Consider the following 19,679-nt stretch of genomic DNA (forward strand, 5'->3'; position numbering starts at 1 on the left):
ATTGGGTGTGCACTGCGCATCATTTTTTGACACAACAAAGAACGCATACCGCAAAAGTTGTGTCTCGGCGGAGGAACCCGACGTCCCAGCAAAATGAGAAGAGAAAAAAGAGTTTTTCCGAACAGCAGACAGCGCACACACTTAAGGCTGATTTATGGTTCCGCGTTACACCAACGCAGACCTACGGCGTAGGGTACGCCGTAAGGCTGATTTATGGTTTCGCGTTACACCAACGCAGAGCCTACGGCGCAGGGTACGCGGCGACCAGCACCGTACGTGGAAATGCGGTCTTTTTTTTGCTATTAAAACATGATTTGTAATGTGAATTTGCAACACTTAAACTGCAAATAATAGTTTTTGACGTGACATCAGAGATTGCGCATGCTCTCTGCGAAAGGATGAGTCCAATCGGGTCGCAGCTGCTTCAACTGTGCGATGCCTTCACGAGGAGCGACCAGGATTTCAAACATGCTTGATTTTCTTGCGACCTCACGATTTGTGATCGGGAGCTCGTCGTGAGGTATTAATCTATCGTCGTTACCCCACGTACACTGCACGAGGCACGAGCAACGATTGGGTCAAAATCGGGCCCGATCAAAGAAAAGTTGCACGACTGGAAAATCGGCTCAAAACGAGCCGATAATCGCAGTGTATGCCCGGCTTTGACCAGAGTTGTGTATTTTCTAGTAAGGACACATAATGTAGCTCTGGTAGAGAAGTGTTATTATCTCTATTCATTCATGAGCAATATCATCCAGAATTTGCTGTTGATAGAAATGCAAAAATAAAAGCAAGAGCAAAGTCTTGACTTCCCGCTTGTCAGGTCAGCAAATGCAGCAGGATATAAAATGTTTGGTTGAGAGATAAAGATTATTCCACTCTGCTAAAGATGTTTGTTGAAACAGAGGAACTCTGCAAACCTGAAGGGCTCACTGACATTTTCCTAGGCGGCTCCAACCACAGAGCCGTGTTTTTTATGTTTTATTTGGGAGTGACTTCACTCACTCAAATATACAGCATGTTCTCATGTACAGAGGGGTTTTTTTTTTCTTTGTAGAGGAAAACAGTTTTTCATGCATGTGTTTTTTTTCCTTTGCAGATAGTGTAAATAACCTAAGAGAGGAGAATAAACAACTGAGGAAAGCTCACCATGACATTCACACGCAGCTGCAGGATGCACAGGTGAGAGCAAACGACAGCAACAGTTTTAATCTGTCTCTGTTATTTATGTCCATCTCAGGAAACTGACTTGGCCTAAACTTTCCTTTGAATGACAGGTTTTGTGAGGTAAGTTAAAATCTTACATGGTGGCCAGTGACTCATTTGTGCTCCTTGTGTTCAGGCCGAGCGTCAGAATCTGAAGGCAGCGCATGAAGACCTCACACTGACACTGGAGGACCACAAGAGTGCGCTAGCCGCAGCTCAGGTGGGCGTTGGGGGCAGCACACACATGCACTGTTTTCATCCACGGCAGTCATGTCCAGTACAAAATTTAATTCATGCTATTTTCATTTTATAAACGCACAGCAGTTTGCTGTAGGGCTGAAACGATTCCTCGAATAATTCGAGTAATTCGATTACAAAAAATGATCGAGGAATTTTCTCTGCCTCGAAGAATCGTTTAATTAATTAATTTTTTTTTTTTTTTCCTTTAATTTCACCAGCTCAAAGCCTCGTATTACGCCCGGACCACATTTAATGCGACACAACACGCTGACGCTGCGCACGTTAAAGGGGGGAGAAAGAGGCGGCGGATATGTTTGTTTTGTAACATGCCATGCTCAGGCAGTCTGCAATGGCCCAGACGGGAGACACATGTAGTTCAGTGCTTAACTTTTATTTTTAATCCACGCTATATTCTTCTGGTCCGTTCTCCTAATGTTCCCCCTCTAAATGTTCCGCGTTAAATCGGCGCAGAGTCTACGCCGCTCTCCGGCAAGGCCGGAGAGCGCCGGTCCGGCTGGCGGGGCTGCGCTGCCGTGCGGGCTGTCCACGGCTACGCCGTAGCCTACGGCGTAGGGTACGCAGCGACGCGCACCATACTGCGTTGTTGTAACGCGGAACCATAAATCAGCCTTTACCCGGTATATAAACCGCTGTTCCCGCTACAGTTCTCACTAAAAGAAAAGGCAGAAAATGTCAGAAAAATAAAAACGTAATAAAGCTAGGTAGTTTTCATTTCATTTTATCTCTATAGTCATTCATGGATAAAACAAGCAGCACTGGTGTCTAATGTGCTCATAATTTTATTTTAAACACTGCCAAAACTCTAACTTAAAACTTAACTAGAACTTAAAATTTGCTTGACACGAATGAAAGTTCAATTGAAACACGTGGGAAAAACACCTAACCTTTTAAGTTATGTCTGATATCAGGTGTAATGGCATTTTTAGGTTAGAAATAAGAACATTTCTTGGTAAGATCCTTAGTTATTTGAGTGAAGGCAGTGAATTTGGTCAACTGGTGTAAGTTCAGGGTTTTTAAATGAACAGCCATGAACCTACTGGATTATATAATTTAGTCTTAGTGATGTCAATTAACATCTAACATCTTATGTATATTTATAATTGCTCTTTAACTAAACAAATATATGTTTTATCCGATTACTCGATTAATCGATGGAATTTTCAGTAGAATACTCGATTACTAAAATATTCGATAGCTGCAGCCCTAGTTTGCTGTTTCTCGCTCATAAGTTCAGCATCTTGTAAAAGCTTTATTCTGTTTTGGTTTGTTTGTTATTTAAACGGACGTACCTTATTTCTAACTAAGTCTCAGGAAAACTCTTTGAGCTTGTTTTAAAAGTTTTAACAATTTCCACGTGGGCTTTTTAACTACTAAATTCTTCTATTACTCCTGTTATTGAATAACATGGAAATAATAAGTGTTTGGGATTATTTTTTATTGCAAAGTTTGGTTGATAATCAAAGGGAGGTCTGAGGATATTTACATCCAGTCAGGCACACGTTCTGGACGAGCCAATCACAAGCAGTGTCAGTTTACACCTGGTGTTACAGTTGGTCCACAGATGCTTCAGGAGTCGCTGCTTGTCATTGCATTTGCTTAATATGCAAATTAGAACGTGGCACAAAGTACACAAAGTGGGAATCAGACAGGATAACAGTGGTTACGTTTGCTTATGTTTCTGCCAAATTCAGAATAACAGCAGACGAATGTATGCATCTGGTTATTTATGTCTCAGTGTTTCCCCAGTGTTTTATTATTTAACAAATAGGATATGAGCGAAGTAAAAGGAACATAAATTAATAGATTTCTTTTTTAGAGTGAGTGCTCAGTGAGTGCGACTGTGCAGACTAAATAAAAGCCACACAAATGCACAAGTCAACAGTCAAAGGACTGTAATACATCCCCTAGCTGGGGGGCCCTTATATATGCAATAATATCTTCCTCCCTGGTTTCAGTGATCTATATTATTTTCTGCAATGTTACATAAAAACACCAGTTATGAAGGGAAGAAATGTGGCTCTTACATATTCAGGATGGACCTGCAGCTTTGGCACCACAATCACAGCTGCTTCAATCACTGGAGATGGTGAAAGATGAGCAGCAGGGCTTCTGCTAACAGCACATCTGGTGCATTTGCACTGAGCTTAACACAGAATTGTTTTTATTTTTCCTTGAAAAAAGAGGAGCAACAAAACATCCTCCACTTTAAAATTGTCCAACAGAAAATTGTCCAAGCTCTGTAATTCATTCTGCAAACTACATGTTTAAAAATATCTCTATATTGGTCTTGTTCAATATCTTGTAAACCTGTTTTGAATAGCAGGAATCATCTAGAAGTACCCCAGGATTTTAGTCTCTGTATTCTTGTGCACCTTTAAGGTACAAGTGGATGAATACAAGCAGCTCAGGGAATCCTTGAACCAGGGGTCTGACGTGGCAAAGTCTCAGCCAAACTCCATTCCTCAAGCGCTGCAAGCAGGAACCAAGTCTCACATCCATGAGGGCCATCAGGCTGCCCCACTGGAACAGAAACGGGACGAGGAGCACGTCCAGGACGAGCATCAGTCTCACTGGAATACTGAGTCAAGGGTAAAACTTTAGTGGGATCTTGTGATGGTTAATCAGGAGGAAGATCAAAAAGCAAGGACTGGACGAAGTGTTTTTGTTGTGTTTTCCCCTCAGTTGGAACATCAGGAGAAGCCGGATGTGCGGTCTGAGGTTGTGTCTCACCCCACGGTGTCCCAGCACACCTTTTCCGAGGGAGAAGAAGACGGGGAGGGAGAGGCGGAGAGGAGGAGGGAGCTGGCAGAGGAGGAGATGGCCCAAGCAGGGCAGCCTCAGAAGCTGGAGGAGGACCTGGACCAGCAGCAGGAGGAGGAGCCAGAGCAGGAGCAGCCTGATGAGAATGCTCTGGACCAGCAGAGACGCCAGCCACAGCTGGTCAGAACTGGTTTAAACTACTCAGTCTTACCTAAACTAGCTTTACAGAACCTGGCATTGAAGAGCTTTGCATACGCAAAACGTGTTGGTTATTACAGTTATGTCAAATGTCTACACCCCCGCACCTTCTTTGTTATCATTTCCATCTCTTTGTAACATCTTAAAATGGCCCCATGGCGCTGCAGCACCAGCAACAAGCCCCGGTGGAGCACGTGAAGTCGGCCTTCGAGCAGCAGCAGGAGCAGCAGCACCTGGAGGCTCAGAGGGCAGAGCAGCGCAGGCAGGTCCAGATGCGTCAGGACGCCCTGCAGGCCCAAAGGGAGAGGGTGCTGAAGGAGAGGGAGCAGCGGCTGAAGGAGGAGCAGCAAAGAGAGGAGCAGCATCACAGGGAGGCTGACAGACGGGAGCAGCTGCTGAGAGAGGAGCGCGAAAGGTGACTTTTAAAATCATACTTTGTAGCAATAAAAACCACTTCCACTTGTTTACAGCACATTTTTGAAGTTAGATATCAACAAGAACAAACACGTGGACACACAGAATCAGCTGCTGGAAGACCAGGGGCCTCATTTATAAAGCTACAGGGCTTGGAAGATGCGCACGCCACCTTCTACGCAAAGGTTAGGATTTAAAAACAAAAAACTAACGGGAAAATGTGCGTATCTTTACGCACACTTTGATCCTAGCGCACGAACATTTTGAAGATATGGGGAACTGGCGACGCAGACGGTGAGGTGGTGAAATAAAGCCAGATTCATGTCATACTTTTAATGTCATCACATATCAGACTTGTCATATAATAGCGCTGATCGTGTCCCTCTGTACTTGAAGCACAGCGTCGGTCAGTCGGACTCTTCCAGCTGCGTCATGCGCTTGGGACGCTCTGGTGCTGCTGGTGCTGCAGCCGCGGTGCAGGACACGCCGTGCCGGTGTCGTGCCAAAAAGTGATTGCCTGCCAGAATCTGATTTCTCCCCTGAAAATGGATCTTTTTACCTGCCAAAAATTGATTGAAGGCCAAATACAGTTAAGGAAAAGTTGTTTCTGCCACAGATCTGTCCATGGCACTCACTGCGTTTACAGCAGCAACGATGTTCTGCCACTCACTCGCTTTATTTTTGTTAGTGATGCCACTACTGTGACCACCAAATAATGTCGTTTTCCTGGCCTCCACCTCATCCACAACATCTCGATCTCAGTCTACGTGAAATTTAGTGGCACGGTGGCTCGACACGTCTCATTCATCCTGACGCACAGCAGAAACAAGCCCCTTTCACACAGCCAGTTCGAGGCGGGAACGTTGCGCCTTTAAGCCGCCTCGCTGTTCTGTGTGAAAGTCACGGAGGCGGAATGGGGGGGCCAAGTGGCCCCACCAATAAGCCGGCAGCGGAGGTAGTCACAGAGCCGTCACAGAGACGAAACGGGGTCTGTGTGAATGACACAGCCGGCATGCCGGCATGCCACTAGATGCTGACGCTGTCGTCACGCCTCTGATTGCGGAACGCCGGCATGCTGTGTGAATTTACAGACGGGAGCGGCGTTATGCCGGCGTTGTATGGTTCTGTGTGAACCAACAAAGGCGGCGTATTGGCAGGACTTCTTTACACCAATATTGCGGAATCTCTGTGTGAAAGGGGCTACAGACTGCAGGATAACGCTGCGCATGCTCAGCAGGCTCATTCATATGCAAATCCAGTCATCAAGTAGTTTGCATTGCCCACTCTTGGTAAAAAGTGGGCGTGTAGAGGGCGGGATATGAGGCAAATTCACGTGCGCAACCTTCCAGGTGGACTGTGATTTATAAAGCGAACATTGCGTGCAGATGTGCGTGCACACGGTTTTATAAATCAGGATTTTTTTGTGCGCACGCCATTATCGGCTTTTGAGCGCACATACACTTTTAGTATGAATCCTACGCACTCTTTTATAAATGAGGCCCCAGAGCTTTGACCATTTTCTTAAGTTAGTGGCACTGACATATCATCTTTTGAATGATGAGCATACTCCTAATCCAGCAGGACTCATTTGACATCGTGATTCTGTGGGTCTGCTGAAGTATACGTGGCTTCTTACAGAAAAAACAGAACAAGTTTACCACACAATTTATATATGCAGTGATGGGAACAAACACTGCGGTAAAGCAGCAGATGTTTAAACATGGCTTAGTTTGTAATTTCTCAGCATGACTAAATGTGTTTTGATGTGGCTTATATGATAAGTCCTTCTAACTGTTGTTTATTGACTTTATTAGGAAGAGAGCAGAGTATGAGAACATAGACAATGATATCGTTCAAGGAGAAGAAGGCCATCACGTCGACAATGAAGAGGGTAAAGCACAAAACTCATTGAAATCTGTTTAACTGTCAGATACTCACAGACCAGCTCCTGTGAAAATGTTGAAAATAATTAACATGTATATTATGTGAATGGATCATGCAATTTAAACTTTTATTGCCCTCCACACCATACAAAAAAGGAAAAAAGACATGTGTCACATCATAGTTGAAATATTGTTGTATTGTGTAAAATGTTTTCTGAATGAATTAGAAAAGCATGCAGTAGGTGTTTGCTGGAAAGGGATTTGTTTACATATTGTGTGTGTGTGTTTGTTTGTTTACAGAGAGAGATGAGCGAGATGTTCATATGATACATGATGAAGAGGAGGAGAAACAAGGAATGGATCACAGAGGGCCTCCACATCAGGTAATGCCACCTCTCATCGTCACATCCTCAGGATTCCCTCCCCCCATGGTACCAGAAGGCAGTGTGGAACTTTTAGACCTGGGAACAGCTAGCATACCCAGAGGCGCTGCATGCACACTAGCATACCAGGAAACTCATGCTTCGGGCCCCTGAGGGCCGAGCAACTTTGAATCGTAACAATTTGTGATTCAAAGGAGAAATTTGCAATGACAGTGGTCAGCTGGCAAAGGGGGCCAGTAAACAAAACAAAACAAAACAAAACAGGGGGAGCAAATACAAAAAACACCAAGAACTTCTTCTTACCCCTTTTCAGACATGTTAAACAGGATTTATGGGTCATGTGTATTGTTGTGTGTGCATGTGCATGTGTGTATGTATTTATAGATAGGTGTGTGCACATTGGGTATATTTATTTTATAGATGTATTTATTTTATGTACATTTATATAAAACAGATTCATTTATTTATATAGGTTTCTTTACAAGGGGTTCTATATGTTCAAAATCTGTGTATGTACATATATATATATATATATATACACAGACTAGTGTTAACGTTGTTGAATTCTATACAATGGTTTTGACTTATCTGGAATGAATGAATCAATCCATAAATAAATAAATAAATAATCGTAAGTAGTGCAGATAAAACACAAGCTAATTCAGCCTGTGCTGCTAATGTTGAGCGTCACAGTAAAGACGCTGCAATCAACTTGTTTACTCATCAGGCAGCAAGCTGACAATGAAATAACTATCTTGGCCAAAACTCCTTCTACATCTATCAAAAAAAAGAAAGAAAGCTGCTACACTGAACATAATTACACTGACAGCAAAAAAACACTGTTGCATAATAAATAAAAATAGTTACACTTGATAAAATTACAATGTACCTGATAAAGGAACGGCTGCATTTGTCCATCTTGTGCCACAAGCACAATCAGCAAATTCATGAAAATCCATTTACTTTTCAATACTTATCACTTTGGTTTTATTGTTCTTTGATTAGGGCTGATTAGTTTATCAAATTTTATTTGTATATTAAATTTGATTCCCAAAATCAAAAATAATGTAAAGAAGATTTAGAAGCAATACAATTTTAAAAAGAAGAAACTGTGTCTTGTGTCCTGTATAAGATGCACAGTTCAGACTGAGAGAGTGATTTCCAGGTAATGAAGAGGTCACACTGGAGCTTCTGGACAAAGCATTTCATGGATTAATGGAGCAGCTCTACCAGCATTTGCTCTGTTCAGTAAATTATTGTATTTAGTCTGAAATTGTGTTTCATCTGCGTTTCAATTTTACACTGGAAATTTCAGCCTTTTTATGTTGTATAAATTCAACAAGATAAGTGCATTTTTGTTTTAAATAATGGTAATGGTTTTTTTCTACCACAATTGAGCATCCCTAATTTTAATCATTCCTATATTTTGCCATGGCCCCCTCCTCTGTAGGGCGCTGCTGAAAGTGATGTGGACCCCGAGGACGATCCCAACAATCAAGGAGAGGATGAGTTTGAGGAGGCCGAGGACCAGCGGAGTCAGCACAGGGCTGGTGAAGAGGAAGAAGAGGGAATGGAAGAGGAAGAAGAGCCAGCAGCCCCTGGCCAGCACATAAACACTCGCCAAGGCCCCAAACAACCTGTGGAAGATGAACTGGTGGTGAGTAAGAGAACGGGGGCAAATACAGGCAAAGGAGACCTGTGTGTGTGTGCGTGTGCGTGTGTGTGTGTGTGTGTGTGTGTGTGCGTGTGCGTGTGTGTGTGTGTGTGTGTGTGTGTGTGTGTGTGTGTGTGTGTGTGCGCGTGCGCGTGCATGTGTGTGTATAATTTGTGTATGATTTGTGTATAATTTGTGTATAATGTGTGTATGATTTGTGTATGATTTGTGTATGATTTGTGTATAATGTGTGTATGATTTGTGTATAATGTGTGTATGATTTGTGTATAATGTGTGTATGATTTGTGTATAATGTGTGTATGATTTGTGTATGATTTGTGTATGATTTGTGTATAATGTGTGTATGATTTGTGTATAATGTGTGTATGATTTGTGTATAATGTGTGTATGATTTGTGTATAATGTGTGTATGATTTGTGTATAATGTGTGTATGATTTGTGTATAATGTGTGTATGATTTGTGTATAATGTGTGTATGATTTGTGTATAATGTGTGTATGATTTGTGTGCTTCAGATGGCTGGAAACCCAGATCAACAGGAGGACACACTGGATGACCAATACCAGGAAGAAGTAGAAGATGAGGTAGCACATGTTCACATGCTTTACCACTGAAAAATCAAAGCCTGAGACATTAAAAAAAGTGGAAAATTGGAAACCTTTTTGCAAAGCATTTATTTCTGAAATAGACCCAAACCAACAGACGAACATAACTAATGTGATTATAATCAGGGTGTAGGTTAAGTTAATACATTTTTCTGTTGTTTTGTGTTTCTCCAGGCCCAGGAGGACATTGGTGGGGATGCAAAGAGAGAGGAGCGGGAGGAGGGAGGTGAGGAGGAGGGGGAGGAACCCTATAACGAGGAGAACTTAGAGCAGGTGGGTTCGGGGCTCCGGTTTTCAAAAGCCGTGCATGGTGATCTGCATCCTTCACAGCTGACAGAACTGCACTGACATACAGAGCAAGAATGAAAAACCACCCACACGGAGACAACAGTAGTTCATCTGTTCTGGTTATAATGTCGCTGATCAGCTGTCTCAGATCCAGCATCTAGTGGCGACGGGGGGAAGGACAACCCCGTCTCCCAGTCGAGGCAGGAAGTGAAGCGTCAACCATCAAACCACTCTCCAAGTGGAGGATTCATTTTCATTCCCTGGGTTTATTCACAGAGCATCTGCCAGCTTATCACCGTGTGTGTGTGTGTGTGTGTGTGTGTGTGTGTGTGTGTGTGTGTGTGTGTGTGTGTGTGTGTGTGTGTGTGTGTGTGTGTGTGTGTGTGTGTGTGTGTGTGTGTGTGTGTGTGTGTGTGTGTGTGTGTGTGTGTGTGTGTGTGTGTGTGTGTGTGTGTGTGTGTGTGTGTCACAGCAACATGAACTTCATCCATGCAAGAAGTGGTAAATGATAGTGATGCACCGATTGTTCGGTAACCGAAATTGTTCGGCCGAAAATGGCAAAAAAAACACTTTCAGTGTTCGGTTGAATAAGTGGGGAAAAAACCGAACAATTAATAACGGCATTGTAATATAAGGAAATAGACTGGCCGCTCCGTAACTGTTGCGCACCACATAAGTCGTTGGCCAACCAAAACCTAACCACATAAGAATTTAAATAACATTCACCAGCAGGTGGAACCAAAACAACATAAACCAATCTATTACAGGTGCGTTTAGATGACGAAATCAAACGTGGAAGAGCGTGGAGTGAAGTGGTGCGGTGCAAACATGTCAGCAGTGTGGAAGTATTTTAGAGTGGCAAAGAATAATACAAGAATGGCTGTTTGCAATGGATGTTCTGCTCAAATATCTAGAGGGGGCACATCTGCAAAGTCTTTCAGCACTACAAGTTTGATTTATCATTTGAAATGATAAAAAACCCTGAGCGCTTTAATGCATTTTTATTGTTTTAAGGCCTATGTTACAATGTTCAGTCAGTTAAGCCTAACGTAAGCTCAAAGATGGCCACAAAATGTATTTTGCTAATTTATTTATTTTAAGTTATTGTTCTTTGCTGCTGCCCCCGCGACCCGGTAACGGATAAAGCGGGAGAAGATGAGTGAGTGAGTGAGAGTGTTCTTTGCTGGTATAATGTCTGGAATATTTAAGAAATGCTGGGAAATTAAAAAATGTTCAGTTTTTTATGTTCAACAAATGTTTTCTACCTTGTAATTTTGTAAAAGATTTTTTTCTTTTAAAAGCATGCCTAAATCAAATTTATTTGATTTATGCAATGGTGAAAAAATTGGCAAAATAAATGGAAAAACTGCGAAGAACCATGTTCGGTATTGTTCGGTATTCGGCCAAGTGTTTATTATTATTTTCGGTTTCGGTTTCGGCCACAAATTTTCATTTCGGTGCATCACTAGTAAATGAGGGTATTCAGAGTGTCAGGTTTTTACCTGGGCTTGGTTTATTTATTTCTGCCTCAAAGGAATTCTGAGTGAATCGGGTTTATACTTATTCAAAATCTGCTATTGCTACTTTGCTATTGAAAGTATTATTCACACAATAATTCGGAAATTTCCTTGAGAAAGAGGCTTCATTTCTACACTTCCTGTAGAGAAACTAACCCTTATGGACCAAGAATCATATATTTCTACTTCCCAAGTTTTGCCAGACATACTGTACAGTCACTTTTATGCTTTTACAATTTAATCTGTTGCCAATTTTTACATTTAAGTGAAAAATCCCAAACTTATATGAGATAAGCAGAATCTGAACCCTCAGTTTTCTTGGTTAGACTTGGTTAGAGGTTCAGTGGAATATTATCTTTTAACTTCATACATGCCCTGCTGCACATAAGGCACATCATATCAGCTGATACATCAAGTTAAAAATCCAGTAAAGTGGTGGCATACATTGTGTAGAGGTTATTAAGTCCTGCCATGTACTACTCTTTGCTACAGGATGAAGTAAAACACCAGGAAGGATCAAGAAAGGGACAAAATCAGCAACATGGAAGAAAGGATAATGAGCAAGAAAACTACGAAGAAGAAGAGGAGGAGGAGGAGGAGGAGGTGGAAGAGGATACAGTTGGTCGGAACAAGGCAACAAATCGGAGGGCAGAAATGTAAGACGAGTGCAAACATCCGCTGCTCACCTTCTTGGCTGCTAGTAGAGCCAATCACATCCATCTTCGGTTAGTTCCCAAAGGACAAACCCAGACATCCTTCACAATTCTACTTGGGAAATAACGTCTGGAAGATGACAATGCAAGTGCTGAACACTGTGGAAAAGGACACAATTTATAGAGCGTAAAATGCATATATACTGTATATTTTTACATTTTTATTTCCACTTCTGTCTGTTCGCACATTTTCCTGATTGCCGAACTGGTTCAGAGAATGTATTTTTATTAAGAAGTCTTTGAGGTGTGTAAAGAAAGCAGAGGTAAATAATGTTGTCTTCATGTCCAGACCTTGCCATCTGTTGTGTGTGTGTTTTGTTTTGTTTTTTGTGGAACTCAAATGTTCATTTACATCTTGCATTCCAATCAGTCATGCCATTTCTGTTATTTATTGCTGATAACAACTCTGACAATCATAGAAGGTGCAGCATTTATAGTAATGACAGAAGAAGTTGAACAAAATGCCTTTAAACAACTTCTTCAGGGTGACTTGCAGAGAATATTCACCGGATATTTCTGCTAAAGCTAATCAAAGACTTGTCTGGTGGCGCTGTTTGTACGCCGAGTGTCAGACTGACATGTGCCTTTCCGTTCATGGGGATCTCTTCTGGATCATAGTCTTTTTTTTGTTAGAGAAGAACAATAGGACAGAGGAGATTTGAGCATGCTATATAAGTGGCTTATTTTACATCAATTGCTGGTGTTCAATTCCCACACCTAACGCAGTTTGTTGCAGCATCTTTAACCTGCTGGACAATGTAAAGTAAAATATGTGTAAAATTTGTAAACCAGTTATATTTGATACAAAATTTGCGTTTGTAATGAACTGTGTTTACCATCTGGATGGTGTGTTGAATAAAGAAGTCCAAGGATTTTAGATCTTCTCGGATGCGTCTATCTCTGGATTTTGAATGAAGATATTTCAAATTGATGAGAGCGGATCGTCAGTGAACGACCCCGGCACCTGGCAGCTCACGACCTGTGTTGTGATAACTGTTTGTTTTTATAATTTCTTTCTAATGCTAAGTGAACGTCTCCTCCATCTCAATATTTCATCATATTTGAGTTAAGAAAAGTAACTGACCAGGGATGTTGCTTTAGCAGGACTTGTGCAGAGATCTTACTTCCTCTCCTACCTTTAATGCTCTAACAGAGACTCTGCTTACTGCAGTAAAAGTCTAATTCACTCCTTTTCAGTTGTGTTCTGCCAATTCTCAACAAAGTCGGCCTCAGTCCACTTTACACACAGAGCACTCTGGTTAAAAGGTTGAATAAACTCCATCAAATCCAGGCCAAATTATATTGCAATTCATGCAAAATGCAATTCACAATCTCATTAGGTCCAATTGAGTCCAACATTCATAAAATTCTAAATTATTGAAAAAAAACAGACAAAAAAAAAACAGTCCAGCACAAGGAGACTAGGGAAAGGAGGCAACCATCGCCCTCCAGATGAGAGAATAGATGCACGGTTTACTTTACAATTTGATTCTTTATTTTTAAGCAAACACTTCAAATATTAAGAGATAAATTAAGAAACTTCTGCTTACTTTAACGACTTTTAAAAATGCAAAGGTACATTTATGGCCCCAGACATTTTATAAATAGTGTAGCCGTCACTTTTCATTTGCCTGCGAGCTTTTGAAGTTTTTTTCTCCACCCTAAAATGCTCACAACAGTTGACATTAAGAAGTCATGAAATGAGGCAATATTTCACTAAAAACTGAGACTAAGCTTTTATTCTAGAAAGGATCGTTAAGTAAAGAAAAAAAGTAACCTGGGGTTGTGAGACGCTTGAATACTGCATGCACACTTAGTAGATTCATTTTCAATCCTCTGAGTCAACCCAGTCCAATCTTTTTGAACTTCCTAAGTGTTTATCTGAGTACTATTGATTTTTGACATTTTCTGGGGAGGATGCCGGTTTAATATGGAACTAAAATACACATTTAAAGTATAAGTGTAATACTGCGTGACCAAAATAAAAGAAGGAGTTTTAGCCTATGGCCTTTTAAATATATTCATTAATTAAAAATAATTTGAATCCATTAAAGGAGCTTGAGGCTCCTTTTAAGAAATGAGACTCTCTAGCGCCACCCTTCACCACGACGGCCGTTGGGGGTACTGCAGCCAACAGTGAAGCCGGCACGGGAGAACGGGGAGAACGCGCATGCAGCGTCATGTGACGTCACATCCGCAGGACAGCGCGGGAAATTCGGGACCGAATTGCAGCACATTTTGCAGCACACAGCCTGTTCAAGGCAAAGGAGAGATACACTAGAGGAAACATTCTTTTGGCTTTGGAACGCTTCATCTGACATTATTACTAGAAAACTTAAAATGTATATGGATTTTTTTCATAAATCTTGCCACAATCCGGCCTCAAGCTCCTTTAAGTCTGTTAGTTTTTTATCCTGTAATTGATAAACCTTTGACTGATCAGCAACCACAGCCTTCCAAATGTTTTAAAAAAAGAAAAGAAGGCCCATCAGTCCACCAGTCAGGTCATGGATGGGACCAGGTCATGGTTTGGTCGCCTTTTAGGTGTTTAGAGTCTGTACACACGTGTCCAGTAAAACCTCCCGTGTCGCTCTGAAATGCAGCTGTACCTCCACACAAGAGAGCAGAATCCACAAACGGCAGGTTTTTGACTCAATTGTCAGTCGCTTCAGCCTGTCAATCTTATTTGGATGTGATAATAATTGGGTCTTCTTTACATTGGCCATGTCTCTGAACATTTTGCATCTTAAATTTGAAGACATTCCAGTCGGATTGTTTTGGATGCGGCAGCACAAAGAAATTGCGGTAGTTTCAAATGTCATTTTCCACATGCCTTTTGCAGTTCATTTCACCCTCTCCCTCGTCACAGTATGTGATTAGATAGTTAATCTGCAGCATCTCAGTGTGATATGAGGTGTAGCTGTTGGATCATCCTGAGGTTCCCAAACCGGATCCCCTCCGGCCCCTGGCTACGCCTAGAAATCCTGTCCATAAAAATTATGAACAGGACCGGTGACAAAGGGCAGCCCTGCCGGAGTCCAACATGCACCGGGAACAAGTCTGACTTACTGTCGGCAATGCGAACCAGACTCCTGCTCCGATCATATAGAGACCGGACAGCCCTTAGTAGAGGGCTCCGGACTCCATACTCACTGAGCGCCCCCCACAGAATGACACGAGGGACACGGTCAAATGCCTTCTCCAGATCCACAAAGCACATGTGGACTGGTTGGGCAAATTCCCATGAACCCTCGAGCACCCTGCGGAGGGTGTAGAGCTGATCCAGTGTTCCACGACCGGGACGAAAACCACATTGTTCCTCCTAAATCCGAGGTTCAACTATCGGCCGTATTCTCCTCTCCAGTACCCTGGCGTAGACTTTCCTGGGGAGGCTGAGAAGTGTGATCCCCCTATACTTGGAACACATTCTCCGGTCCCCCTTTTTAAACAGAGGGACCGCCACCCCGGTTTGCCACTCCAGCGGTACTGTCCCCTTCCTCCATGCAATGTCGCAGAGGCGTGACAACCGCGACAGCCCTACAACATCCAGAGACTTGAGGTACTCAGGGCGAATCCCATCCACCCCCGGTGCCACTGAGGAGCTTATGAAACACCTCAGTGAGCACGTCCCCGAGTCCCCACTCTCTACTTCCTCAGTGGAAGGCATGTCAGTCGGGTTGAGGAGATCCTCGAAGTATTCCTTCCACCGTCCGACAATGTCCCCAGTCGAGGTCAACAGCTCCCCACCCACACCGTAAACGGTGCCGGCAGAGTACTGCTTCCCCCTTCTGAGGCGCCAAACGGTCCGCCAGAATTTCCTCGAGGCCGACCGAAAGTCCTCCTCCATGGCCTCCCCGAACTTCTCCCAGACCCGAGTTTTTGCCTCCAGGACTGCCCGAGCCGCGGCCTGCTTAGCCTCCCGGTACCTATCTACTGCGTCAGGAGTCCCACCGGCCAACATAGCCCGGTAGGACTCCTTCTTCAGTCTGACGATCCTGTACTTCCGGTGTCCACCACGGGGTTCTAGGATTGCCGCCACGACAGGCACTGGAGACCTTGCGACCACAAATTCGAGCCGGCGCGTCGAGAATGGAGGCAGAGAACATGGTCCACGTGCACTGATGGACACCCTTATGTTTGAACATGTTGTTCGTTATAGACAAACTGTGACTAGCACAGAAGTCCAACAACAAAACACCGCTCGGGTTCAGATCGGGGAGGCCGTTCCTCCCAATCACGCCTCTCCAGGTATCACTGTCATTGCCCACGTGAGCGTTGAAGTCCCCCAGTAGAACAATGGAGTCCCCAGTTGGAGCACCATCAAGTACTCCTCCCAGGGACCCCAAGAAGGCCGGGTACTCCCCACTGCTTTTCGGCCCGTAGGCACAAACAACAGTGAGAGACCTTTTCCCGACCCGAAGGCGCAGGGAAGCGACCCTCTCGTTCACCGGGGTGAACTCCAACACATGGCGGCTGAGCTGAGGGGCTATAACCAAGCCCACACCAGCCCGCCGCCTCTCACCCTGGGCAACTCCATAGTAGTGGAGGGTCCAGCCCCTTTCAAGGAGCTGGGTTCCAGAGCCCAAGCTATGTGTGGAGGTGAGCCCGACTATCTCTAGCCGGTATCTCTCAACCTCACGCACAAGCTCCGGCTCCTTCCCCCCCAGCGAGGTGACATTCCATGTCCCCACTGAGAGGGTTTTGCTCCAGGGATTGGGTCGTTGAGGCCCCGCCACGACTGCTACCCAGCCCACATTGCACCAGCTCAACACGGTCCTTCCTGCGGGTGGTGGGCCTACAGGAAGGCGGGCCCACGTCGCCATTTCGGGCTGAGCCCGGCCGGGTCCCACGGGCAAAGACCCGGCCACCAGGCGCTCGCCTTCGAGCCCGAACCTCAGCACCTACCCTCACCTATGGTCATGAACTTTGGGTAGTGACCTAAAGGACAAGATTGCGGATACAAGCAGCCGAGATGAGTTTCCTCCGCAGGGTGGCTGGACGCTCCCTTAGAGATAGGGTGAGGAGTTCGGTCACCCGGGAGGAGCTCGGAGTCGAGCCGCTGCTCCTTCACATTGAGAGGAGTCAGCTGAGGTGGCTTGGGCATCTGTACCGGATGCCTCCTGGACGCCTCCCTAGGGAGGTGTTCCAGGCATGTCCCTCCGGGAGGAGACCCCGGGGAAGACCCAGGACACGCTGGAGAGACTATGTCTCTCGGCTGGCCTGGGAACGCCTCAGACTCCCCTCGGAAGAGCTGGAGGAAGTGTCTGAGTGTCTGGGGTGAAGGAAGTCTGGGCATCTCTGCTGAGGCTGCTGCCCCCGCGACCCGGGAACGGATAAGTGGAAGAAGATGGATGGATGGATGGGCTGTTGGATCATACCCCTCCTAAACATGCCCAGTTAAAAGATTTAATGAATCAACTGTTCACTTACAGGAGGCCCATAATTTAAAAAGCTTAAATCTTTATTTAAATGTGTTGTATCCTTCATCAGGAATGTTTAAATCTTACCATGCTTACTATTAATCTGTTGTTTTCTGGGTGAAAACAGAGGCGAGAATGTGCTCACGTGGGAAATAAGAAGACAAATCTGAGCTGAAATGGTGAAATGAAAATGAAGTGAGAGAGGGCTGATGAACAACATTTATCTGGCAGCACACATTGTCACTCAGATTGTCTAGCCAGCCCTCCGCCTCCGTTACTGCCTCACCTCTCAGTTCCTGTCGTCAACCCTTTTCCTCCCTCTCGGTCTCTTGCTATGCCCTCCTCCCCATCTCCGTCCTCTCCTTCCTGTCATCACCCCTCTGCTGCTGCGACTTTGCTGATTCCCTCTCTCAGGGGGATGCTGGGATGCTGGAGGAGTGCAACAGTAACAAGTGCCTCCATAATGTGCTAATCACAGGCCGCACACATGACTGTTTTCAAAGAGGCAAGTAATAGCCAAGATGATGACTCCTCCAACGTCCTTACAGTTTTGCAGCCCTCTTAGTCGTTTCATGGTTGAATTACCAGGCATGGGTAAATTTAACGTGATAACTGCCTGGAGCTGAGATCCATCTTGAGGCCAATTGCCACAGAACTGCCAACTGATTATCTAGCTTTTTATTGAACATCACAGCATTTTTTACTTGACTGCTGAAATTATGTTGAATTATATATTTTTTTTTTAACTGCAATTTTTGGAGGACAAACCATTTCAAACCCCTCGTTAATTTTCTGCAGCAAAGAAAGTACCCCTTGCAACAAAATGGGCAGTAAATATAAAAGCATAAAAACATCACCCACAGAGACCAGACACTCTGCTCGACCTGGTGCATAATGATCCAGTGAGCTCATTATCCTGCTGCTACGCAGCATCTCTCATTCATCAGCTGGAGACTTAGTTTGTTGCATGTAACACACAACTGCACAAACATTGTGCCACACTCAAACAGATCCCAATGAGGCATGTAACTGGTAGATTGTACCAGGCTGTGCAGTACATACTTGTCAGAGCGCTAGTGCTGCATCTCTGACAAGCACATACAGTCAGATAAGAAGACACACATGCTGTTTGTGATGCAGTCCACACATCTCTGCTCATGTACCACAATATCAAGTAGCAAGGTGTGTTTATGTAGCAGGTGCATGCTGAAAGTGAAACCATTATTAAAGAAGAGTACACTGCTGAGACATAAATAAATCAACGAGAGGGGGAGGTGGTGTAACCCATAGATGTATGAAGAGAGCCCCTTTTCGATATAGTTTGGATGTTACCTTTACAGCTCTACTTTTTGTGTAATGGTATATCTGCAAACACGCCATATTAAATCCTTTCAGTATGAGTGCTTCAAATATCTCCCACGGATTTCACGTTGTCTTTAAACATGTGTGCGTGGCTCACTGCATGAAGCTCACGGGTCATTACCCAGTCAGTCGGAAGACACAAGAGGCTATTATCTAAAGGAGTAAGGATGTTAAATATTTGATAAGTCTCCAGAGCGGATGTCCCGTTTCTCTCGTCATATATATTACACATGACGTTGTTGGATGTAAAAGCTGCCAGTTCAAATCCTTCAAAATCTAAGTGTAGTAGCAAAAGCATTCGAGCTGACTGGGACTGAGATTCTGCTCATCATGACAGCTGGATCAAACTGGTGTCTCTCATGTACATTTGGTGCAGTCTGCAGCAGCGGGGAGTGTGAATGTGTTGGCTCAGCAAAGTCCCAAGAGACGTCGAGCTTTACTCTACATCAGAGCACCAGTTCCTCGGAGTGGTTGGATATGTATCTAGAACCTCTGCACTGCACCACAGCCAGTTACAAGGTCAAACACAAAACAATGGAAACGTAGAGAATACTTCATCTCATTTTCTATTTATTATCAAAATGCCTTTAATGTATACAAAAATCTCACTTTAAAATGTGAGGAATGTAACTAATACATGAAATACAAGTGCAAATACTTACTGTGTTATAACTACCGTATTTTCTGGACTATAAGCCGCTACTTTTTTCATAGGTTTTGAACCGCGCGGCTTATACAAAGGTGCGGTTATTCTGTGGATTTTTCTTCCACCGCTAGGGGGAGTGCTAACCGGAATTAGAATAAAAACTAAGAAAAAATAAATGCAAAGAAGAATACGCTACTTCTTCTTTAGCAGATAGAAGTAGAAGCAGATTTCAAACAGATAAATAGATAAATAAATACCGGTTATTTTCTCTTGGTTCTGTCCCGTTTTAATCAGCAAAGTTGCTGCCGTGTTAAAAGACACTGTTAGGAAAGGATCTATTTAGGTACA

At 43.8% G+C, this 19,679-nt stretch overlaps 1 protein-coding gene across 1 annotated transcript in view; it reads left to right on the top strand.

Annotated features, from left to right (window-relative positions):
* The window catches only part of golim4a (golgi integral membrane protein 4a), a 30,398-nt gene extending 17,611 nt beyond the window's left edge, over window positions 1-12,787 (top strand). The window contains exons 6-16 of the mRNA XM_061719126.1: window positions 1,100-1,182; window positions 1,343-1,426; window positions 3,847-4,056; window positions 4,150-4,407; window positions 4,593-4,840; window positions 6,654-6,730; window positions 7,023-7,105; window positions 8,556-8,762; window positions 9,296-9,364; window positions 9,560-9,658; window positions 11,683-12,787. Coding sequence (XP_061575110.1) covers window positions 1,100-1,182; window positions 1,343-1,426; window positions 3,847-4,056; window positions 4,150-4,407; window positions 4,593-4,840; window positions 6,654-6,730; window positions 7,023-7,105; window positions 8,556-8,762; window positions 9,296-9,364; window positions 9,560-9,658; window positions 11,683-11,850 — 1,586 coding nt within the window. The 3' untranslated portion in view covers window positions 11,851-12,787. The remainder of the gene's footprint in view (window positions 1-1,099; window positions 1,183-1,342; window positions 1,427-3,846; window positions 4,057-4,149; window positions 4,408-4,592; window positions 4,841-6,653; window positions 6,731-7,022; window positions 7,106-8,555; window positions 8,763-9,295; window positions 9,365-9,559; window positions 9,659-11,682) is intronic.
* The last annotated feature ends 6,892 nt before the right edge of the window (window positions 12,788-19,679 follow it).

The sequence above is a fragment of the Cololabis saira genome, chromosome 4 (genome assembly GCF_033807715.1).
Source record: "Cololabis saira isolate AMF1-May2022 chromosome 4, fColSai1.1, whole genome shotgun sequence".
Taxonomy (NCBI): domain Eukaryota; kingdom Metazoa; phylum Chordata; class Actinopteri; order Beloniformes; family Belonidae; genus Cololabis; species Cololabis saira.